Below are 25,689 nucleotides of genomic sequence, written 5' to 3' on the forward strand. Positions count from 1 at the left end.
CATCATAGCTAGGACTGATATAGCACTTACTCTGTGCTAGGCACTTTACAAATATCATCTAAGCATGTGGCAGAGCCAAGGATTCTGACCCAGGCCTCCAAGCCCAATGTTCTTCCCACTCCATGCCATTCTTTTCCTTAGGCTACAAGGCAGCTAGGTGATGTAGTGGTTAGAGTTCTAGGCCTGGAGTCAGGAATATCTGATCAAATCCAGCCTCAGGCACGTACTGGCTGTGGCACCCTAGGCAAGTCATTTAGCCTCTGTTTGCCTCAGTTTCCTCATCTGTAAAATGGAGATAATAACAGCATAATAAGCTGCTTACCAGAGTTATAGTGAGGATAAAATAATGTTTATAAAGTACTAGTACATAATAGGTGACAGATAAATGCTAGCTATTATTATTATCTTCTGCCCCATGTCATTGTTCACACAGCTATTCACAACTCCTTGTATTCCCTCTATCCATGGCACCATCCGGCTGCCACTAAAGTAACTTCATCTCAACTCATAAACATAAAGGTAGAAATGGAAGCCATAGAGTTGAATGAGATTTACAGGTGGGAGTGTATATGGAGAGAAGAGAAGCAAGGGCAGAGCCTTGAGGAATGCTCACACTTAGTGAGTAGGATAAAGATGAAGAAATGGCTATTTCGGAGATCAAAGAGAGGAAAAAATGCCTTGGAATTCAAGGAAGAAGAGAGTACCAGGAAAGGAGGGGGTTATCAACAATGCAGTTCTGTAAAGGGATCCAGAAGGATGAGAACTGAGCAGTCATGAGATTCAGCAAGCTAGGAATTCACTCACGATCGTGAAGGATGTGGTTTCAGTGGAGTGTTGGCAATGGAAGCCAGATTGCAGGGGATGGAGGTGTGAGCAGGTGTCTTGAAGTGTAGACCACTTTTGAATGAATGAATGAATGAAAAAAGCATTTATTAAGTGTTTACTGTGTGCAAAGCACCGCACTAAGACTTGGGGATACATATAGAAAAAGTAAGAAGATCACATTCCATTTGGGGAAGTCAACCCGTAAAAAAAAGATCAGCAGCAGAGTGGAGGGAAGGGACCAGAAGTCCTAGAGGTTCAGCAGAGCAGAGACAGCAAGGTCCAGAGGTATTTAGGCTAAGTCAGTAGCTCAAGGGTCTGCAAGGCAATTGGTAGGTGGTCCTCCATCTTACGAGGAGGACTAGGGTTGGTAACTCCCACATCATCCAAGCCTTGTGATCATGTGAGCAGCCAAGAGGAGTTAGGGCATCCTCCTCTTACCACCCCTACCCCTGGCCAGGGGGAAGAGGTGAAGGAAGAAGACAAGGGGGCACAATGGCCACAGTGGTAGAAGGTCTTCTAATAATCAGGCTCTCCTAAATGGACTCTGGGACAGCCCAGCAAGGAGGAGAGAGGGGGAAGGGAGGAAAGTAAAAGGGAATGGAACTCCTGGTACCGCCACTGGCAATCTCCCAGAAGAGAGAGACTACCATAGCTTGAGGGAGTAACAGCATCACAGGAACTTTTTTTAAAAAGATAAAGGAGGGGCAGCTAGGTGGCACAGTGGATAGAGCACCGGCCCTAGATTCAGGAGGACCTGAGTTCAAACCTGGCCTCAGACACCTGACACTTACTAGCTGTATGACCTTGGGCAAGTCACTTAACCCCAATTGCCTCACAAAATAAAATAAAACAAAACAAACAAAAAAACAACAACAAAAAATAAAGGAGACCTGATCATGTTTTTAGGCAGAGAGCAAAGATACAATAGAGGAGTGAAGGCTGAAGATTTTAGAGCTGGAGATTATCATTTTAATTATGCAAAAATTTATTATAAATACATATATATATATATTTTGGTTTTTGGTTCCAGGTTCCCTCCCTGCACTCCCTCCCCACCTATTGAGAAGGCAAGAACTACAATACCATTATACATATGAAGTCATGCAAAACATCAAGCTGGGAATTACCTTAGGCATCCTTTAGCCCCGGGGGTTCTTTACTTTGTTAAAGTTATGTTTTTGTTTGTGTCATGGACTCTGTTAACAGTCTGCTGATGCCTATGGACCCCTACCCACAAGAAGATTTTTAAATGAATAAAATCAAATACCTAGGACTATAAAAGAACCCAATTCCATTTATCTACTGTTATCGAAATATTTTTTTTTACAGTTCACAGACCCCGGGTTAAGAATCCTTGCACTTAACCCCCTCATTTTACAGATGAGGAAACCAATTAACAGAATAAGCAGAAGATCAGCCTAGTTCCCATGGACTGTCCCGTGACAGGAGGGTGGTGGCACAGAGCTCTTAATTAACAAGGGTGGTAATGGTTCCTGGAAGCTTCCTGCTGGAATTTAAGGAACACTAGACAGGGAGTCAGGACACCTGGGTTCTCCTCAGGCTTTGCCATGAACTTGATGCATGACCTTAGACAAGTCCTTTCCATCTCTGGGCCCTCCCTTCCCATTTGTTAACAATACCTTCTTTTCATCCTGAACAAACTTTGACCTGGATTGGATTGCCCATTTTGCATTCTCTAAACTCCATCCAAGAGTTGTTTTTTTCATAAGGTAGCCTGTGGGAGACATGGCTTCAGCCCTGGGCCAGGGGAAGCCAGACTCCATCAGTGTTAGTGAAGAGATCTTTTCTCTGGGTTGTGTCAAGGGATCAGTCTCTTCTTTGCCAATATCCTTCCTCATGGGCACCAGGGGGGTGGTGTGTGTGTGTGTGTGTGTGTGTGTGTGTGTGTGTGTGTGTGTGTGTGTGTGTGTAAGCATTCCCACAGCAGCACTCCTGAAAGAATAAGGATGGTGGGAGCTGCGATCTTGCTGATGCTAGAAGTGGGCAGCCCAAAGCTGGCGCGCCTGACCATGAGCCCCTATGACATAGCAATGGGGATAGGACTTTTGATTTCATGGGTCTAGGGAGCTCACAATGAGTTACTTCCTTGACCAATGCAGGTCAGTGTCTTCTCTGAAACATAGTATTAGAGAATAGCCTCATGCATTATAAATTATAAATTATAAGTTATAAATGACTTCCCCAGCAGTTATATGTCAAACAAGATTTGAACCTAGGCTCTGAGGCAGTCTCTTAGCACATAGGAAGCACTCAATAAGTATTGCCTATTGGATTGCTGATTAGCAATGGAAATACCACGGGGGAGGAGCCGGGTGGGTTGCAGCTAGGTGGTGCATCAGATAAAGCACTGGCCCTGGATTCAGGAGGACTTGGGTTCAAGTCCAGCCTGGATACTTGACACGTTCTAGCTGTGTGACCCTGGGCAAGTCACTTAACCCTTATTGCCCCCCCCCAAAAGAGGAAATAACACTGGGCTAAAACTCATGACTCCTTGGTTCTCCTCCCAGCTGTTGCTCTAGCTAGCTCTTTGACCTTGGTTAAGACACTTCTCATCACAGAGCCTTGGCATCCTCTATAAAATGAAGGGGTTGACCTAGATCAAGGGTTCTCTTGAGGTCTACAGACCCTTGGGTCCCATGAACTTGGATGGGTAAATAATTATATCCTTATTTTCACTAACCTCTAACAGGAATTTAGTATTTCCTTCACTTATTTAAAAACATTCTTCTGAAAAGGGGCCCATAGGCTTCACCAGACAGCCAAAGGGATCCATAACATAAAAATAATTAAGAACCCCTGGAACTGATGGCTTTTTAGGGTCCCTTCCAATGATGACATTTTATATTCTATACCTTTACACGTATCGTAGTCTTATCTTTCCCCCAGTTAGACTAAATTCCTTGAGTTGCTTACACTTTTCTGCATCCTCAGCAGTATCTGGCCCAGGGTACTGCACCCGGAAGACATCAGTAAGCATGTGTGGATTGCCTTAAGTCTGGGGCTCAACAGATCCAACCCAAGACCTGTCCTTGGGGAACATAAAGGTAGAATCTCAAAAATCACAGAACATCCAAGTTGGCAGAGATTTTAAGAGATTATTTAGTCCCCAGGCTTCATTTACTCCCCAGAGAAGGGAGGTGATTTGCTTAAGCTGACCTAGTTAACCAATGTAGGAGCTAAGAGGAGAATTCAGGCCTTCTGACTCCCAGTCCAGAATGGGACCCCGGGGAGGCCAACTCCTTCTGCAATCCCACTGCTCCCTAAATCTCTAAAAGGACCCATGCCCAGACACTGAAGATGCCGGAGGAAATTCTTTCCCTCCTTCCCTGCCCTCCCCCTCCCTACCCCCACTGGCTTTATCAGTTTTCAGACCTGATTCTAAGCCCTTAAGAAGGTCCAGATGGTGGTGGGGGCAGGGCCAAGGGGTGTCTATGACACCGGGGGTAGTTCTGGAAGGATCTGGCTCACTGGAATGCTGAGGCGGGGCCCCACCTGGGATGGTAGGGGAAGAAAAAGGAGAGATGCAGGCTGAGGGGGGCTGGAATTTCATGGGCAAGCCCCACTGCTCAGCTGTCACATTCCCCCTAGGCTCGGCTAAACCAGCGCTCTGATGCTTTCCCATATTTAGACAGGGAATGTCTGCTGACTCCAGGGCTTTTCAGAACGTCATCCACACCACCAGCCATCATCCTGGGTCAGGGGCTGGGGCTGGGCCCCATTCCAGCCTACACGAAGTCCTGAGCACACAGAGATAGGAGGCAAAGGGAGGGAGGGAGGATGTGCCTTGCCTGGAAATTATGGGGAGAAACCCAGTGAGTGAGCTGTGTTAGTCAAGATGTACCTCACCACACCTCGTTTTAAGTGAGAGTTCTGAGGGGGTGTAGTCTGGACTGGGTACAGACTCGAAGGCCCCAAGGGAGTCAGTTAGGTTTGAACAAAGAAGGGAAGCTGGCCAGGCAGGAGGCCCAGCCCCCAGATGTCCCCAGGCATGTGAGCCAGAGCAGCTGGGCCCTCTGAGGAGGCTCCTGAGAGAGTGTGAGGGCACCGATTGAAAAGAAACACTTTATAACTCACAGACCATCTGACACCTGGTGCAAGGGGGCCAGTTAGGAGCTGCTCCCGAGGTTCGAGAATATCCCAAAGGACTTGGCTTGTGCTTTTCCTAGAGGGGACAGCTGAGCATCCCCAGAAGATCCCAGAGCTGAAAGGGAAGGATGATGTCTGACACCCTCTGCAAAGCCCCAGAATGCCTCATGAAGGACAAGGTCGATGTTTTCAAATCAGCTCATTGAGTCTTTATGGACCACCATCTTCTTGCCTGTGGCAAGGAGCCCACTCTCCCTCCTCACATCCACCTCCTGGTTTTCCAGCCTCCCTTCAAAACTCAGCCCAAGGGGGCAGCTAGGTGACAAAGCACAGGCCCTGGATTCAGGAGGACCTGAGTTCAAATCCAGCCTAAGACACTTGACACTTACTAGCTGTGTGACCCTGGGCAGGTCACTTAACCCTCATTGCCCCCCCCACACCAAAAAAAACCCCCAGAAAACAAAAAGCAGCCAACTCAAGCCAAAATGCAGCTTCTACAAAAGGCCGTTCCTGGTTCCCCCCACACACACCAGTTGTTTGAAGTTCCTCTCTGAGATTATTTCTACTCTACCCCCTCTATGGCTTCTATTAATCTAGTTATTTACATGATCTCTCCCCCATCTGAATGAAAGCTCCTTGGGGTCAGAGACTGTTTTTTTTGGTGAGGCAATTGGGGTTAAGTGACTTGCCCAGAGTCACACAGCTAGTTAAGTGTTAAGTGTCTGAGGCCAGATTTGAACTCAGGTCCTCCTGACTCCAGGGCCAGTGCTCTATCCACTGCACCACCTAGCTGCCCTCAGAGACTTATTTTTTTAACCTCTCTTTGTATCCCCAGCATTTAGTACAAATAAATGCTGAATAAATTGCCTCTTAATTGATTGCTTTATTTAAGATGCTCAGAGCCTTAAGAAAACAGAACTCCCACATGTGAATTTTTTTTTGGTGAGGCAATTGGGGTTAAGTGACTTGCCCAGGGTCACGCAGCTAGTAAGTGTTAAGTGTCTGAGGTCAGATTTGAACCCAGGTCCTCCTGACTCCAGGGCCAGTGCTCTATCCACTGCACCACCTAGCTGTCCCCACGTGTGAAATTTGAAGAGAATCAAAATGTCAGTTGGAGATTGTGTAGTTCAACTGTTTTTTTACATGCTAAATCATGTTCCCTTTGGGAGCCTCAGTTTCCCTAGTGTAAAGTGAGATCTGAATACTCTCTAGGATTCTTTTCTGCTCTGATATTCCCTGTTCTAAGGTCCCTTCCAGTTCTGATAGTGTTTGTTTTAAAGTCCTTCTGAGTTCTGATGGTCTATGCTCTAGGACTCCTTTTATTTCTGATGTCCTACCTTCTAGGATTCTTGCTGACTTCACTGGAAGGCCGTTGCTGCCCAGGCTTCGGTGCTGCATTTTACATAGCCCAACCTGACACTTCTGCTGCTCTGTCAGCTCTCTCCCGGCTCCACCCATTCATTGCCTCTCACCCCATGCTCAATCATGCCATCTGTGACTGAGCTTCAGCCCTGTGTCCTTTGCATTGCACAAAATTTAGAGCCCAGGGATAAGCATGTGAGTCAAGTGGAGAAGGAGGCAAGTGAGGTTAAAATACAATTTGCATCATCCACCTGAATCCCTTTCCACAACCCCAGGTCTTTCCCTTATAACTCCCCGAGGCTGCCTGTTGCCCTTGGTGACACCTCTTCCCTGAAACATCCTTATCTACACATGCACTTTCTCATGTGAATGCTCTGGGTTCCACAGTCAAAGCCATCTTTGGTAGCATGGTGCCAGAAAGTCAGGATGCTAGCTCTGGCTTTGTCACTAGCTCCCTGTGTGACATCAAACAAGTCATTTCTCCTTCTCAGGGTCTTGGATTTCTCCTTTGTAAAGAGGCAGGCACCTGAAATCCCAACTACCAGGGAGACTCAGTCTTGAGCATCTCTTGAGCTGGGCAGTTCTGGGCTAAGAGCCCCAGGGAGTAGGGAGTACACCTAGTTGCCTAAAGAAGGGGAAACTGGTCCAGGTTGGAAATGAATCAGGTCAAAGCAGGATCAGTGGTGTGATCTGGCACCTTCAGCCCGGTTGAGAGGGAGATCAGGTCTTTAAAACCAAAACCAAGGAGATTAGACTAGGTTATCTGCAAAGTTTCTTCTACCTCCTATTCTATTTTCTAAAGGGCCTGGCTAACTGACAATCTATGTTCTGTGACTTTTTCCAGTTCTAATGCTCTCAGGACTTCTTTATATTTAGGGGCCATTTCATATTGGAGTTGGTGGTAAGGGAGCAGTTGACTAAATTTCTTTGCCACCAGATTGCTGTGCAGAACAATTGACAAGACACTGGAATCAACCCCCCCCCCCACGCCTTTGGTGCTAGGGTCCTCAGGATTAGAGGCATAGAGCAGGGGACCTTCAGTCAGGACAAAGCCACGCCTGGCTGGCACAGCTTCCTGAGTGGTATGGGGTGAGCCACTTCTCATGTCTGGGACTCAGTTTTTTCCTCTGTAAAATAAGAGGGTTAGACTCAATCTCTAAGGTCACTTCCAGCTATGACATTCTATGGTCTATAATCCTTTCTTAGCTGTGGTATTCAATGCTTCCAGCCTCCACATTCTGTGGTTAATGATTCACCCTGCTGCCTGTCTCCAACTCAGAATCAGATTCCCAGAGCTCAGATGGACCTTAGGAGGTCATTTGTCTAGTACAACCCTGAACTGAAGCAAAACTTCCCTTTATAACCTGCTATCTTTCCTTTTCCTCTCATCAGCTCCTAGAGGTCCCGGGCGAGAAGAAAGAACCTCTAGGGAAAAGAGCCTTAACATTGCATTTCCTCCAAGCCCAGAGTTGCCCTTAATAGGAAATTTATCCCATGCCTCAAGAGTAAGTGAGAATAGCTTTCCCTCCCCCATCAAGCTCGCCAACCCAGAAAGAACAAGGCATTCCCAGGCTGATGGAAAGTGCAGCAGCAACTTTGGTTGCCTCACATACAGCCTGAATCCAAGGGAGATTTATATCAACGGAGGAGATAGAGAAGCCCAGGAGTCTCAGATCTCTATTTATGGCTCTCAGAACCCTTCCAATGGGAACCGCTTGCTCAGAACTTCGACTTGAAGAGAGAGAATGGCGTCGTGGGGCCAAATCCCTCTAGGGGCAAGAAGGAGAGTAAAACCAAGAAGGGACAACTACTTGGAAGTCATTTTCCTTCCTCATTTGCTCCATAGCCTCTGGGATTTGCTGCCAGAGATGAGCAGTTTCACTCTGGACTTTGACTCCTAGGGCTAGAAATAACCTTCCAACACCAAGCACAGAATGTTACAATATAGGGCATCAGAACTGGGGAGGTACCATAAAGGCTGTCTTGGTCTAATCATCTTGTTTTCCTGGGGGAAAATGAGAAGAACAGAGAAGCAAAGAGGCTTTCTTGGGGTCACACAGGGTGAGGATAGTGTGAGAGGTCTCGCCAGGCTTTTTCCCAAGGCAAGATGGCAAATGCAAAATGGTGAGGCTAGATTTAAACATGAGGTAAATATAAAGCAATTATATTTTCTGAGCCCTAAGTCCAAACATATGGACAGGTCAAGAATATTCCTTGTATAAACCCTCATTAAAAGTATACTTTTTTTCCCTTGAAATCAGGATTGTCTGGGAAAATCCACATTGAATGGTTATTGTAGGTGGATAGGATGGGGCTAGTTACTCTAGGAAACTTATGACTACTATACTTTGGGTACAGGAGTTAGTAGTGAAAGGACCCTTAGAAATCACCTACTTCAATCACCTCCCTCATTTTACAGGAGGGGACACAGAGCCCAGAGAGGGAAAGTGATCTACTTGTCTTAAAACTACATTTTAAAATTAAATAAATAAAAATTAAAGAGCAGCTAGGTGGCACAGTGGATAAAGCACCTGCCCTGGATTCAAGAGGACCTGAGTTCAAATCCGACCTCAGACACTTGACACTTGCTAGCTGTGTGACCCTGGACAAGTCACTTAACCCTCATTGTCCCGCAAAAAAATAAACAAAAAACAAAACAAAATAAAATGCTAGTAAAGCCTTTCTGAAAACTCCTCTCTGTCTCTAAATGTTAGTGAGAGATAAATAGAAAGATCAGCTTCCAGGATTTCAAGAGGGCTGATGAGAAAAAGTCAATAGAGCGGACGAATAAACCTTTGACAGGGTTGGATCTGCTTGTTTTCTCTCCTCCCAGGAGCCTCATTTCCTCACCTTGAGCCAGGAGGTATAGCTAGTGGAAAGAGAGCACAAGATTGGTTCAAATCCCAGCACGGCTGCTAACAGCCTGTAGAACCTCGGCCAAATCGCTTTCTCATTTGCCAAGTTGGGGAGTTTAGACTAGACCGTCTCTAGAACCCTTCAGAGCTTGACATCCCGGGGCTCCCCCTCCCAGAAGAGCCTCCCCGTATCCTGGTGGCCCTCTTGGGTGACCTCCCCGGGCCCTACCTGGAGGCTGCGATCTCTGACTTCTGGCGGGAGATGGCCGCCGCCCGCTGAGCCCCCTCCACGCTGTGGTCCACCTTCTGCCGGATCTTGTTGCTCTTGAGGGGGAGAACGCGCTTCTTCATGCCCTTGACCAGCACGTTGTGCCGGTACTTCCCTTCTTCCTTCTTGCCATCGGGCAACGTGGTGCAGCCGTAGCCGTGCCTCAGGTTGTCCAGCCATTCCCCCTCATACTTCAGCCCGCTGGAACGCTCGCTGACCCCAAAGCCTGACCGCTTGTCATTCTTCCACTCGCCCATGTAGGTCTCCGTGGTGGTGGCATCAATGTCAGACTCAAACGGGGCAAAGTCCTCCCCCTCAGCCCCCTCTCCCAGGCTGGTAGTGGAGGCTGCATCACTGGCCGCTGAACTCAGGTCGCTCTTCAGGAAGCTGACCCGGCTCTTCTGGCTGGCCAGAGAGCTCCTCGACTCTGAGCGCCTCAGTTTCCCCAGCAGGGAGCCTCTCTGGAAGAAGCCACCGCTGCCCCGAGGGAGCTTGGCGGCAGCCTCTGCATTGGCATAGAGGCTGAGGGCAAAGCCACCACGGGAGATGGTAGGGGTAGCCAGGGTGGTGCCGTCCATGGGGGAGGCGGGTGCATCCTGCTGGGCCAGGGTTCCATTGCTGTGTTCACTTCGCAGGGAAGATAGGGACGTTCGCAGTGGTGAACGGACCACCACTGCCATGCCGTATGGGACGCTCTGCCGGATGCCATAGCCGTGTCGCATGCCATTGGTGAACTGGCCCTGATATGTTCCTAAGGAGGGAGAAGAAAAATCATGTTAGTGCCTGGGACCAGGCTCTTATGCTGATGGGAACAGCCACCGACAAATGCCTTATATCTATAGAGAACCTAGAGTTCTGGACTGAGTGAGACCTAGATCTGGATCCGGATTTGCTATGTGACATTCTTCAAGTCACCTACCCACTTTAAGCCTCAGTTTCCCCATCTATAAAATGAGAGGAATGGATGAGATCATCTCTAAGGTTCCTTCCAGGTGAAATCCAGGTGGTGGAATGGATAATGGACTCTGGGCCTGGAGTCAGGAAGACCTGGGTTCAAATTTCCTCCATCAGAGCTAGCTAGCTGTATGACCCTGGGCAAGTCATCTGACCTCTACTTGCCTCAATTTCCTCCACTATAAGGTAGAGATAATAATAGCACTTACCTGCCAGAGTTGTTGTGAGGATCAAATGAGACAATATTTATAAAGCACTTAGCCCCGTGCTTGGCACACAGTAGGTGCTAATAAATGTTTGCTTCCTTCTATTCTTCCAACTCTGACATTCTAAGGCTCTCACCATTTTCAAAGCACCTTTGAATTTCTTCTTCCTTTGATCCTCCTGGTCGGTAAGTAGGGTAGAATAGAAAGAACCCCAGCTGTGGGGATCAGGAAATCTGGGTCTTATCACCAGCTCTTCTTCTAATTCTCTTTATGACCTTGCATGGTTCTCTTGTGTTGTCTGGGCCTCAGTAAAGTGATGGGTTGGGATTATATGATCCCTCATTAGGGTGTTACATAAGTATAAAAGCCTGGGCCTGGCCACTAAGGGAGAGGAGCTCATTTACAATATGAAGAAAAAAACGGAGGCCAGGCAAAATTAAACAATTTGCTGAAAGTCATGACAAAATTCAGTGGTAGGACTAAGGCACAAATGCAGGGCTCCCAATGGCTACTTCAGCAGTTTTTGTTTTTTCTTACTTCGGCACCCAGCATATTCCCTGGCACTACTAAATAGGTACTTAACAAATAATGCTGACTATTTGATGATAGGATGCCAACCTTTCCCATCTATGCAGAGGCTTAGCACGTGAGAAATCAAAAGGAAGCAGAAGTGATGGGTCTGTCCTTGAAGAGTTCACAGCATAACGGGGTAAGATGAATTTATGCTCTTAAAAATGTATGGGGGGGGGGCAGCTGGGTGGCGAGGTAGATAAAGCACTGGCCCTGGATTCAGGAGGACCTGAGTTCAAATTTGGCCTCAGACACTTGATGCTTACTAGCTGTGTGACCTTGGGCAAGTCACTTAACCCTCATTGCCCCGCCCCTCCAAATTCCTACATTTGACCCTACACCTATGAAATTCTGATCCTTTCTCCCCTCCCTTTCACAGTTTTAACTTCTAGAAAAAGCCTTCTCCACCCTTGCCTCCATTTTTCTCACATGTCATTCATGTCCCAAACCTTGGCTCTCTGGATTCTGTTCCTACCCTTCCACTGAAGCTGCTCTCTCCTAGGTCACCAATATTTTATGATGGCCGAATCCCATTTAAAAAAAAAAAAAGTCCTCATCTTTCTGTTCCTCTCTGCAGCATTTGGTATTGCTGATCATCTCCTCTTTCTAGATACTCTCTTTCCCTTCGACTTTCTGTACATGACTCAGCCATGATCCTCATTCAGACCTATCTTTCCAGTCTCCTTCATAGGGTTATCATTCGTCACTGCATCATAACGACCCAGGATGGTCACTCTGCACGGGAATACCCCAAGATGTTGTCCTTAGTCCTCTTCACGCCTTTCTCATGCCAGCCAGCTCTATACTTCTCAACAGGCTTCACATATCCATCATGGTCCTAACCAGTACCTACCCCCTTACTCTTCTGAGCTTCCTTGTATTTATTTATCTATTTACTCATCCACTCATTTATTTATTTATTTGCTTGCTTATTCATTCATTTATTTGTTTATTCACTTGCTCATTTACTTATTTAATCATTTATTCATTCATTTATTTGTCTGTTTATCTATCTATTTATTGTTATTATTATTATTCCCCCATCACAATTAAGTTCCTTGAGAGTGGGAACTGCCTTTTTTATTGTATTTGTATTTCTAAAGCTTAGCACAGTACCTGCCACATAAGAAGGGCTTAATAAATGCCTGTTGACTGACTAAACTGACTAACCATCATCCATGCAGCTGCCAAAGTAATGCTTCTAAAGCACAGGACTGACCACATCATTCCTCTATCCGAGAGGCTTCAGCATTCCCCCTTTGCCATAAGGATAAAATAGAATTCCTCTACTTGTTATTTAAAGCCCATCACGGACTGGCACTTGACTACTTCCCCCCAAGGGATTCCATGTTATTCATCCCTAAATACACTCTATAAACAGGCCAGCCAATGACCTACTCACCATTATTCATATATGACCTTCCATGTGCTGTCACCATGCCTTTGCACAGGCTGTGCCCCACACCTGCAATGCTTCCCTTCCCTCCTCCAGCTCCTGAAACTTAGCATTGCCTTAAAGGTTCAGCTCAAGCAATGCCTCCTTTAGGAGACTTTTTCTGATTCTTCAGAGGTTCGTGCCTACCCCCAACCACCATAAATGTGTATTGTCTATATCCTATATTTATTCATCTATTCACAGGCCGCATCCTCCAGTGGAATACAAGCTCCTTGAAGGCAGGAATGGTCTCACCCCTCTTTTATTTTGTTGTTTTTTGATTTGTTTTTTTGGTGAGGCAATTGGGATTAAGTGACTTGCCCAGGGTCACACAGCTTGTAAGTGTCAAATATCTGAGGCCGGATTTGAACTCAGGTTCTCCTGAATCCAGGGCTGTTGCTTTATCCACTGTGCCACCTAGCTGCCCTGATGTTGTTGGGGTTTTTTGGGGGGGAGGGCAGGGAGCAGATGTGATTTTTTTCGGTATAAGGAGCTCCTGATAAGGAACTTCCTTCATCCAAACAAATCAGTTCCTCTCTGCAACCTAGAGTCAAAGAGAGCTCCCTGAGGCAGTGGGGGGTTAATTGATTTACTTGGGGTATCACAGCTGGTATGTGTCAGAATCAGGTCTCCCTGACTCCAAAGCCAGCTTTTGATAGATCAATTGATCCACTGATGAGGCCATGCTGCCTCTCAGATGGTCTCATTTTTATATAGGTGTCATTAGCTTGTAGCACAGGGCTTAGTGCATAGAAGGTGCTTAACAAATATTCACTGAATGATTGATGCTAAAGTGTACTAGATACAGGATGGGGGGGGCAATGGAAAGGAAGGACAGTATCATGGAGAGAGTTGTTGTGGTTTGTCCTTCGTTTTCAAAGAGGACCATGACATCTGGGTGATGTCATGATTTACAGTGAATTGGATTTAAGTGGGAGAGGGCCGAGCAAGGTCACCAACCTCACTCTCTCTTCCAGAGCCATCTGAGTCCAGGGGCAAGATATACATCAGGACGAATGGAGATGGCTCTGGATGTTTTAAGGCACTTGGGGTTAAATGACTTGCCCCAGGTCACACAGCTAGTAAGTGTCTGAGGTGAGATTTGAACTCAGATCCTCCTGACTTCAGGTCCAGTGCTCTATCCACTATGCCACCTGGAGGGAGTAGTGGACTCAGGGCAAGAAGACCTGAGTTTGAATCCAGCTTCTGGCATTTACTAGCTGTTTGACCACGGGCAAGTCACTTTTGCCCTGAATTGGGAAACAGGGATAATTCCTGTACTCCTGGGTGGTCTACATTATTCCTGAAATTCCTATCTTCCTCTACTGTACTTCTCAGGGCTATTGGAAGGATGAAAGGAGTCAAACAATGTCTGCTAAAATGCTTTGTGTAGGGGCAGCTAGGTGGTGCAGTGGATAGAACACCAGCTCTGAATTCAGGAGGACCTGAGTTCAAATCTGACCTCAGACACTTGATATTTACTAGCTGTGTGACCCTGGGCAAGTCACTTAACCCCAATTGCCTCACTAAAAATAAATAAATAAATAAAATGCTTTGTGCACTTCCAAGGGTCACTTATTGTTACTTTTAATACCATTTGTGAGAAGAATTTAAAAGTAAAAGTAATAATTAGTCATTCTATAAGTGATGATTATCACTACTACTACTACTGTGACTACTACAACTACTACTACCACCACCAGCAGCAGATTTGAAGGTCCTCCTAATATTCTGAGGCCTTAGGATGGTAGGTAGAAGACACATATCTCTGGAGGTCTCCTGCCCTCCAACAGAGACCTCTCCCTCCAAGCACAGCCTGTACTCTTTTCCAGAGCTAAGCTCTGTTCTCTTAGCAAACTAATTTTAGAGGGCTCTAGCCATTGAGAAGCTTAAGAGGGGGATCCAGGGACCTGGTTGGTTTGGGTCTTGCCTCGAGGCAGAAATTGGTAACAAAATCTGGAGGTGTTGATTTCTAGATGCAAATGCAAAAAGCCTCCCCTTGCCAGTGGCTACAAGAAGTATCACTGTGACACCTCAGGTCAGCCCCAGAGCCCAGGTCTCATATTTATATGCCTGACATGCCTGGGAGGGGGATGGCCTAGTAGCCTAGGGGAAGAAACCATCCTTTCCTTTTAGAGTTAACCTGAAACCTCTTTTGTACCCCCCAAATCTCATTTGTTAAAGAATGACAACATCTCGTCACTAGAGGAAGTGATAGATTAGAGGTGGAATATACCATAGAAATCATCTGATGACTCAGTAGAGTATTGGGTTTGGAGTTAGGAAGACCTGAGTTCAAATTTGGCTGCAGACACTAGCTATATGACCCTGGGAAGTCACTTAACCTCTATTTCCCTCAGTTTCCTAAATTGTAAAATGGGCATAATGGGACAGCTAGGTGGTTCAGTAGATAAAGCACCAGCCCTGGATTCAGGAGGACTTAAGTTCAAATCCTGCCTCAGACACTTGACACTTACTAGTTGTGTGACATTGGTCAAGTCACTTAACCCTAATTGCCCCGAAAAAACCCCAACACCCCCCAAAAACAAACAAACAATAAAATGGGCATAATAACAGCACTTTACCTTGAATGGTTGTTGTGAGGATCAAATTAGATGTTTGCAAAGTGCTTAGCATTGTATCTGCCATGTAGTAGGTACTATATAAATGTTTATTCCCATCCTTTCTCTTTTCCCTAGTCCAGTCCTCTCATTCTCAAAGGAAGAAACAAAGAAGCAGAACATGGGGGAAATAATTCCATCAAGTTCTTGTTGGAAGTTCATGGCAGAGCTGGAACATGGAACATCAGAACCAGAAGGGACTTTAGGAAACCATTTCCCCAGCTCACATTTTACCCCCACTTTACCAAGGAGGAATGAAAACCTGATAGGAAATAACTTGTCCGAGGTCCTTCAGAGTTAATGGCAGAACTAGGGCCTTCAATTTCCCCATTCTCAGTCAGCTCTTTCTATAACACTACTCAGTGATTTCATTCTTTTGAATAGCTTCAGTCTTTTTTTTTTTTTTGGTGGGGCAATGAGGGTTAAGTGACTTGCCCAAGGTCACACAGATAGTAAGTGTCAAATGTCTGAGGTTGGATTTGAACTCAGGTCCTCCTGAATCCAAGGCTGGTGCTTTATCCACTGTGCCACCTAGATGCCCCTAGTTTCAGTCTTAAAACAACAACAACGCCCACCCCTTGTTCCTTTCTCCTTAAAACTTCCATGTCCAATACAATTCTCTTGGAAAAAACAAAAAACAACTTCCCCTGAGCCCTCCTCCCTAGCTCAACTTTAAAGCATTCTTCAGTACTGTTTCTTTAAAGTCTACCTAAAGCAGTCTTCACAATATTCACACTCCCCAGTCAAACAGGACAGTCCAAATTCTACCGGCCCTCCTCCTTCCTACCTTCCTTCCCCTTTCCAGCCTCTCTTTTACCTTGGGTCCTTGTCTCCTTCTATAGATCACTTTTAGGTCATTTTTCAGTCATGTCTGACTCTTTATGACCTCATTTTGAGGTTTTCTTGGCAAAGATCCTGGAGTGGTTTGCCATTTCCTTCTCCAGCTCGTTTTACAGATGAGGAAACTGAGGCAAACAGGGTTGAATCATTTGCCCAGGGTCACACAGTTAGTAAGTGTCTGAGACTGTATTTAAACTCAGGAAGTTGAGCCTTCCTGATTCCAAGCCCAGTGCTCTATCCACTGTGCCACCTAGCTGCCCCTCTATAGACTATAGTTCCTGGAAATAACCAGTAACTCTGGGAACAAGAATATGGGGTTCCTTTTCTCCTTAGAGGACTTGGACCTAGACAGGGTTTATCATGGTGGTTCAGTAGGGCAACCTTGCTGAGCACCATCTCCCAGGCCCCTGCCTGGCTCTGAGGCAGTTTCATAGAAAGGAAGAGAGAGAGAAAGAGGAATGGAGGAAAGAATAGATAAATGGAAACATAGAGGGAGAAAGGAAAACACAAAAGAGGGGACAGAAAAGAGGGCGGAAAGGATCTGGTGATTACTTTAATGACAAACTCTGAAATCCACTATACCTAATGCAGGCATATTGAATTTGAGGTGAGAAAAGGTCCCTTTAAGTCTGAGAGAAGGCCAAGTTGCAATGGGAGAGCCATTTCTGCCAAGTGAGCAGGAAACAGCCAAGTTATATTAGGAAACTTGCTGGTCACCAGCTGAGAAGCCTCTGGGCTGACAAACCCTGGAATCATGACAGGGAGAGAACAAGATTTCAGGGGCAGGAGCAAAGTGTCAAAACCTGTGACACCTGGCGTGGGCTTCCCCTTCCCCATTCTCTGAGGTACTGGAGGGAGTGAGGCTCATGAAGTGGCAGCATGGGCAGTATAGAACTGTCTGGCCTTGGGGTTGGCCTTGGGTTCAAGACCAAGCTCAGTCATTTATTATCGATAGGTCACCTGGTCTCTTCCTGCAGCTGCTGCTGCTGCTGCTGCTGCTGACAATAATGATAATAATCAGCATTTATAAAGCACCTACTCTGCCCCAAGCACCATGCTAAGCGCTTTACAATTATTATTTCACTTGATCCTCGTAGCAACCCTGTGAGGTAGGCACTATTATTATCCCCATTATTTTTGTTCAGTCCCTTTCAGTCATGTCTGACTTCATTGGGTTTTTCTTGGCAAAGATACTGGAGTGGTTTGCCATTTCCCTCTCCAGCTCATTTTTAGATGAAGAAACTGGGGCAAACAGGATTAAGTGACTTGCCCAGGGTCACACAGCTGCCTGAGGCCAGATTTGAATTCAGGAAGATAAATCTGACTCCCAGGCCTGGCACTCTATCCACTGTATCACCTAGCTGCTCTTATCTCCATTTTACAGTTGAGGAAATTGGGGCAAACAGAAGTGAAGTGACTGGCCCAAGGTCAAAAAGCTCATAAGAATCTGAGACTGTATTTGAACTTGGGTCTTCCTAACTTCAAGCCCAGTACTTTAACCACTGTACCACCTAAGTGCCATAATAATGATAATAACACCAGTATTTTTATGGTCAGTCTTGTGGTACAATAAGTAGCGCACTGGGCTTGGAATCAAGAAGATTCATCTTCCTGAGTTCAAATCTGACCTCAAGCACTCATTAGCTGTGTGGCCCTGGGCAAGTCATTTCACCCTGTTTGCCTCAGTTCCCTCATGTGTAAAATGAGCTGGAGAAAGAAATGGCAAACCACTCCAGTATCTCTGCCAAGAAAACACTAAATGGGGTCACAAAGAGTTAGACAAGACAGAGAAATGACTGAAAAGTATTTATATGACACTTTAAAGTATTTACAATAATAAGAAGTGTCCACAAAACATGTCAAGATTTTCCATATATTATCTCATTTGGTCCTTACAACAATCCTAAGAGGAAGGTGCTCATCTGTCAAACACAAGTAATACCTGAACCACCTACATCATAGAGTGGTTATGAAGAAAGTACTTTATTTACATCAAAGTGCTTTAGAAATATGTACTATTATAATTTGGTCCAATCTCTCAATTGAGAAAAGAGGCAAGTGAAGTCCAAAATGGAGAAGTGGCCTGGGCTGTGCTGGTAAATGCTTAATAAGCAGCTATTGCTTTTTTAAAAAAAAGTAACCATGACTCAGTTTTAAGTTTAATTTGCATTATTAACATTTACTCCAACACTAGCTGAGTCTAGACAATCAACAAAACAATGTCAAGGACTGATTTGTAGCATTTGCCAGTTTCCAAGGTGTAATGCTCACATTGAACATATAATAATTGGTATGAGCTGGCTCCAGCACACACCTGGAAGTGACTCACTCAAGATCACACAACTAACCCCAAGCCTCCTCCCTAGAAGTGACCATATAAATTGGACCAGTGTGATTGACTCAACTTGAATCTGGGATTTAGGATGCCTGTGTTCTTTTTGGGGAACTCCACTGATTTGAGTGGATAAGGTTATTAGTTCAAGACTCAGTATCTCCATTAAGATGGAAAAGTTACATAGAAATATAATGAGTTAAGCAGGTTATAGTTTGCAATCCTTGGAAGTGATATGTGTGTGTGGGATTTACCATAAGTCTGTTCTCATTTCAAATAAAAGTTAATTCCATTGAAAAAATAAAAATTAAATTGAAAAAATAAAATTAAATTTTAAAAAATTTTAAAAGATGGGAATGTTACCCACCTTCCTCATCATCTGTCCCCCCACCTTCATCTTAGAGTCAGGCTGAAGACAGTTTCCACTAGGAATTTTTTGGGGGGTTGTTTTGGGTTTTTTGAGGGGCAATGAGAGTTAAGTGACTTGCCCAGGGTCACACAGCTAGTAAGTGTCAAGTGTCTGAGGCCGGATTTGAACTCAGGTCCTCCTGAATCCAGGGTCAGTACTTTATGCATTGCACCACCTAGCTGCTAGGAATTTTTAAAAAGCTGTTCTACCCACCTCAGCAAGGAATGTACTGACTCTTGATCCCAGGGTGGATCATATCAGGGATTATAAGGAAAACATAAGTGAGTCTTCAGGTCCTACAGTCTGGGAGGTTAATAGGAAAAAAAAAACAGGCTCAGAAATGTTGTAATTTTCCATAGTAATACCCTTAGTAAATGTTTGAGCCAGGATTTGAACCTCAGGATTTGAACCTTCCAGGAATCAGAGCCATAGAACCTTAGACTGGAAGGAGTCTCAGAGGCCTTATAGTTCAACCCATCCCTAGATAAGAATCCTTTCTATGATCCCTGACAAGCAGTCATCTAGGTTCTACTCAAAGACTTCCAGCTTTGGGAAACTCCCTCTCTACTATTCCACTAACGATCCATTCTATTTTTGGCTAACTCTACTTCTTAGGAAAATTTTTCTTATATTGAACAGAAATCTCATTCCCTGCATCTCAGCATCATGAAATCTCCTATGAGAGGTACCTCAGTGGTTATCTACATATTACAGCCTATACCTAAACATGAATTTTTTCCTACTGTGATTCCCCAAGTCTTAGTCCTCATTCCTTTGTGTCTGGATGATCTCCTAGCATCTATTGGTCCAATTCTGTGATCTGGGGTCAAACAGAACAAATTTAATCCTCTTTCCACCTGGCTGTGTTCTTCAGAGGATTCACGGCTTTGTTGCTGTGGCTATTTGCTCCAGTCAGCTGTCTGAGAAAGAACCCATCCGTTCTGTACTTACCAAGAAGAGGAGCTAGAGGTCTGAGGCCTGTAATATTCTGCCCTGTTTGGTCAGAAAGAAAGCCTTAAAAATTTGCCCCACTTAAGGGGGTTGGATAAGATTTTTTTAAGGACCCCTCTAACATGATAAGAATTCTTCCAGTCTGACATTCTGTGTTCCTGGGGCTTTCTCAGCTCTTACATTCCTTGTTTAATGGATGTCATTCCATTCTAATCACTCTCCCATGTACCAGACACTCAAACGAGTCCTCAGACATTTTATGGTATGAGACAGTGACAAGAACACAGGACTGGATGGATATCCAGTTCCAGTCTTGGCTTTGCACAACCCCCTCCATTAACTGTGTGATTTTGGATGAACCACATTCCCTCTGTGCTCCCCATTTTCTTCCGCTGTAAAATTAGGGGGATTGAACTTGATGGTCTCTTAAAGTTCCTTTTAATTCTTGACATTCTATAAGAAAGCATTCTATAACGGAAAGAGTCAGGAGACTGAGGTTCAAATCATGGTTCAAACATTTACTAAGGAAAAAACCCCATTTACTAGGGTATTACTATGGAAAATTATAGCATTTCTGAGCCTGTTTTTACACCTGTAAAACAAACAAGACTACACAAGGATTTTGTGAAGAAAGCATGCTGCAAAGCTTAAAGTGCTAGAGAAACAGGAGCAACTGTCATCGCCATCATTGTCATCACCATTAGAGACAAAAAGACCTTGGCACCTCAGCTAGGAATGCCTTTCTGATGATAGGGCTTGGATTGGGGAGCACAGACTTCAACTCAGTGGCATTCTCTGGGTAGAAAAATTGTCTGAAGTTATATTTTTGAGGTCTCTGATGGTCAGAACCAAAGTGGAAGGAAAAAAAGTCAGAATATATTTAAATGAAGACAATGATGTCAGGTGGCTAGCTTAATGAAACCTATTTCATATTTCCAAAAGAGCCTTATCTTGGAGGGAAGAAGCTGAGAAGCTGGAGCCTAGACAGACTATGGTGACTGGGACGTGAAGGGGGGTTGGACCCTGCCATAAAAGAACCACTTTAAGGAACTAGAGATGCTCAACTGAGGAAGACAAGACACACACAGAGAGAGATGATCTACTGCCTGTCATATATAAGAAGAATCTGATTTGTACTCTACAGGTCCAGAGTATAGAACCAGAACCCTTGAAAACTAGAGAAAGGCAGTTCAATAAAAAAGAACTTTTTAACAACTAGAGCCATCAAACAATAGAATGTCGTGCCTTGGTAGGAATGAGTTGCCCATTGCTGGAAGTATTCAAGAGGAGACTGTATGTCCAGTAGAGATTCATGTTTTGAATAAAAGGTGGGTTAGATGATCTGAGGTCCTTTCCAGCTCTAACCTATGATCTTTTATTTAGTCCTTTCTTTCTTTCTTTCTTTTTTTTGACAAGCTCACCAGACTGACTGGTAAATCAGAGAAATTTCATAGATCATATATGCCTGAGTTTCAGCAAAGCATTAAAATTTTTTTCATACTATCATGTAGAAAAGATGGAAAAATGTGGTCCAGATAATAGTATAATAAATTTCAAACTGGTTAAGTGACCAGACCTAAAGAACAGCCAGTCATTAATGGATTTGAAAATTCATCTCTTTTGTTTTTATATTACCTCCCTTTTCAAATATATTCTTCCTCCACCCAGAGAAGTATCCTTTGTAACGAAGAATTAAAAAAAAAAAAAGGAAAGGAGAAGCAGTTCAGGAATACTAATTAACACATTAGCTGAATTTAACAGTATATGTGATGTTTCATACCAAGTCTCCCACGTCTGCAAAGAAGGGGAGGGATGACGAACTGCTGATGATGTCATCTTAGAGGGAGGTTTCTAAGGGAGTGGTCCAAGGATCTGTCCTTGGTCCTTTTCTGTTCAACATTTTTATCAATGACTTGAATGAAAGTATTGCTGTTGTATTTGTTAAATTTGTACACGACACAAGATTAACAGTGATAGCTAATATACTGAGTGACAGAATGGGAGTTCAAAAATACCTCAACATGTCAGAACAATAGGACAAATCTAATAAAATGAAATTTAATGGAGATCAATGTAAAGTCCTACCCTTGGGTGCAAACAATTAAAGTACAAAATGAGGAAAACATGGCTAGACACTAGTTTGTGTAAAAAAGATTGGTGGAGAGGGGGAGTAATATTTGATATTTGTGGACTGCAACCTCAATAGGATTCGACAATGTAACCTGGCAACTTCAAAATGTGATGGTATATTAGGCCTTATGAAAAGAGACATGGGTGGGGCAGCTAGGTGGTGCAGTAGATAAAGCACCGACCCTGGATTCAGAAGGACTTGAGTTCAAATCCAGCCTCAGCCTCTTGACGCTTACTAGCTGTGTGACCCTGGGCAAGTCACTTAACCCTCAATCCCCTGCAAAAAAAGAGAAGAGAAGAGAAGAGAAGAGAAGAGAAGAGAAGAGAAGAGAAGAGAAGAGAAGAGAAGAGAAGAGAAGAGAAGAGAAGAGAAGAGAAGAGAAGAGACACAGTATCCTGAACAAGATAAGCAATAGTCCCTGATGTCCTCTGCTCTGGTCAAGCCATAGCTATCAAGTTTGGGTGCCACATTTTAGGAAGGGCACTTTTAAACTGGATTGGATACAGAAAAGGGGTCCTAGGACTAGAGATCACAACATATTAATATTAGTTAAAAGAATTAGAGATACTTAGTCTAGAGAAGAGTGGCAGGGAAGAAGACATGAAGGTTATCCTCAGGCATCTGAAGGGCCACCACACAGAGAAGGGATTAGACTTTTTCTTCTTGGCCGTAGATGGCAGAACTTGAGGCGAAGGCGAGGAGTTACAGACATTTTTTGGCTTCACATAAGTCGAAGTTTCTTGGCAATGAAGACTGTCAAAAAGTAGAAGGGGCTACCGCAGGATGCAGAGAGTTTCCTCTCACTAGAGACAAGTGGATGGTGGATCACTTGCTAGGGAATCACAGAATGTCAGAGTGCTCATATCTGAACAAGAATCCCCCCTACAATATAACCCCAAAGCGGTCAGCCAGCTTCCACTTGAAGAACTCGGTGATGGAGAACTCATTTCCTGTCAAAGCAGCTTGCTCTATTCTGAATAGCTTTAGTCGTTCATTCATCCTTTTCCCTAAAGCTCAAACCTCTCTCTACCAATTTCACCTACTGCTCCTAGTTCAACCTTCTGGGGCCCAGCTTGACAAGCTTAGTTCATTTTTCATATGGACAGACCTTTCCATCCTGGAAGAGAACTAGTGTGTCTCACCTTCCCCAGTTAATTCAACAGATCCTTATATGGCAGGATCTTAGGGCCTGCTGCCCTCCTCAGAAGTTCTCTAATTTATCAGTGTCCCTTCTAAAATGTGACATTTGGAACAGATCACAATATTAATATTATAGATTTGGATTGACAATAGCACCATTTGACCCCTTGCCGAAGACACTATAGAGGTGGGCTCTTATCATGATAGAGGATAGACTAGATCTTTTTTGAGATACATTTCAACTCTGATTCTCTGACATTAAAATGGAAAAGAATAAGACATAGAAATGAGCAGTCTGACCAGACCCCTGGTGGCACTGGAGTAGGGCTGGATGCTCAGGGGTTCACATCAGGGCATCTGGAGTTCACACTGCAGGCAGACCCAGGCTCCCGGCAAGGACAGTGTCTGGCTCATGTCAGGAGCAGAGCTGAGTGATAAGTGTCAATGAATGATCCTTTTATGGCTAAAGATGGGCAATGATCCAAAGAACCCTCCCTAACATGACCTCTATTCCTGATTAGCATAGAACATTAGACACGGGGCTCTGAAGGGCTAAAAGAAAACATTCTCTTTCGTTAACACATTCAGTCCTCACAATAGGGCTATTAATCTATATTTTTCAGATATGGAAACAAAGGAAGTGACTTTCCCAAGAGCACACAGTGAGTTAGTGACAGCGCTGAGACTCAGATTCAGCTCTCTTGGCTCCTAATCCAGTTGGTCTTTCCACTATGCTCCATGAAGAATGTTCATGCAGGCAGAAAGTTTCTGTTGCTATCTACAAGCTGGGATCACAGTCTCACTTCCCATCGAAAACCACCAGTGCTGAAAGTCAACACTCCCTGGCTTGAAGAGACTACAGCATGCCGCCCAAAGCAATGAGGGTGATTTGGACTATTTTTACACTCTGTGTAGAAAGGATTGAGTTGCATATTATGGGGAGGAGAATTCTGACCCTGGGACCTCATGGCTCCAATACTCCTTGGCTTTCAGAGAGTCTTTAATTAATTACCCATTACACCTCGCAGAAATGCTTGAGAATGAGGCGGGCAGCTTCCCTATCCCCTCCCCAAAACAGAGTGCTGACAACCTTCAAGACTGCAGCTGATGTGGCCTTGTACGAGCTAAATTCCCTAGTGCTCTTCCCATTTTACCACCCTGACTCCCTGCGGGTCTTATGGGCCTTCATTTAAGCTGTGAGTCCATGGTAGATTAGTGTAGCAGAAAAACAACAAATAATGGATTTGAAGGCAGAGGAACTGAATCCCAGTCCTTACATATCTTTGAGCATGTCAATCTTTCTAGGTCTCAATTTTCCCATTTGCAAAATAAGGGTATTGGACCAGATAATCCCTAAGGTCCTTGTCAATTCTAAATCTTCTAAGTTTAGAAATACATCCTGAACCCTGACTTGGCTCTTCTCCAGGGTTAAAGGAACACTTCCCCTCTAGTTCCATCCACTTTAGGGGCAAATAAAAAAGTCACTCTACCAGCAGTGCCTCATAATTAAATTGAGGAAATGGTTTGCCTGTGGGAAATATGGTTTGAGAGTTTGAAAGTAGAGCAGAAAGATGGAAGGGAAAGAGCTTGAAGAAGACCTGGGTACCTTGACAAAGATGTCAAAAACACAGTGTTGGAGATTCTAGAGAAAGACTAGTACATGAATATGCTGGTTGGTAGAGCTATTGATTGGTCCAAGCAACCTAGAAATTAATTTGCTTTTTTTGGTTTGTTTGTTTTTGTTTTTGTTTTGCGGGGCAATGAGGGCTAAGTGACTTGCTCAGAGTCACACAGCTAATGTGTCAAATGTCTGAGGCTGGATTTGAACTCAGGTCCTCCTGAATCCAGGGCTGGTGCTTTATCCACTGTGCTACCTAGCTGCTCCTTGGAAATTAATTTGCAAAGAGTCAGTTTCTAGTTCTGTCACTGATTTGCTGTATATCCTTAGATAAACCATTTCTCTTCTCCAGGCCTCAGTTTCCTCACCATAAAATGAACAGATGATACTTGAACTAATCTCACCAGGTTGTAAGGATCAAATGAGATAATATTTTTACAGCATTTTGTAAATGTAGAGTCCTATAGAAATGTCGACTATATTTATAGTTCCCTTTACCATGAAATCTAAAATTCTCCTCCCATTTGTGGTCTAAATATTTCAAATCAATCTATTATTTTAGGAGGGAATGAGAGGTTAAAGAGGGTAAAGAGGGAGGTGTGATTTCACTTTTCTGAGTCTTAGCTTTCTCATCTGTACAATGGGAACGTTCATTTATACCTATGCCCAAGACTCTGTGCTCACTGTTGGATGGCATGCAAGTCACAACTTTCTGGGCCCCAGTTTCATCATCTAAAAAATAAGGGGGTTGAACTAGGTGATCTCTTATGGGACTCTAAATTTTAAAATCCCATCCTGACAATCTAGTATGGCCTAGTCAGTGATCCCCATTGGGTAACTCAGACAAGATGGATGTGAAAGTGCTTTGAAGAGCGAATCCGGGGGCAGCTAGATGGCGCAGTGGTTAAAGCACCGGCCCTGGATTCAGGAGTACCTGAGTTCAAATTCGGCCTCAGACACTTAACACTTACTAGCTGTGTGACCCTGGGCAAGTCACTTAACCCCCATTGCCCTGCAAAAAAAAAAGAGAAGAGCGAATCCTCTTCACTTCTGGCTTCTAAGGGG

The 25,689-nt window shown here is 44.5% G+C and overlaps 1 protein-coding gene across 1 annotated transcript in view; it reads right to left on the reverse strand.

Moving 5' to 3' along the window:
• The window catches only part of JPH2 (junctophilin 2), a 62,986-nt gene that overhangs the window by 29,260 nt on the left and 8,037 nt on the right, over positions 1–25,689 (reverse strand). Inside the window, exon 2 of the mRNA XM_043989635.1 lies at positions 9,379–10,168. Within this exon, the coding sequence (XP_043845570.1) occupies positions 9,379–10,168 (790 nt within the window). The remainder of the gene's footprint in view (positions 1–9,378; positions 10,169–25,689) is intronic.

The sequence above is a fragment of the Dromiciops gliroides genome, chromosome 2, assembly GCF_019393635.1.
Source record: "Dromiciops gliroides isolate mDroGli1 chromosome 2, mDroGli1.pri, whole genome shotgun sequence".
In the NCBI taxonomy this organism is placed as follows: domain Eukaryota; kingdom Metazoa; phylum Chordata; class Mammalia; order Microbiotheria; family Microbiotheriidae; genus Dromiciops; species Dromiciops gliroides.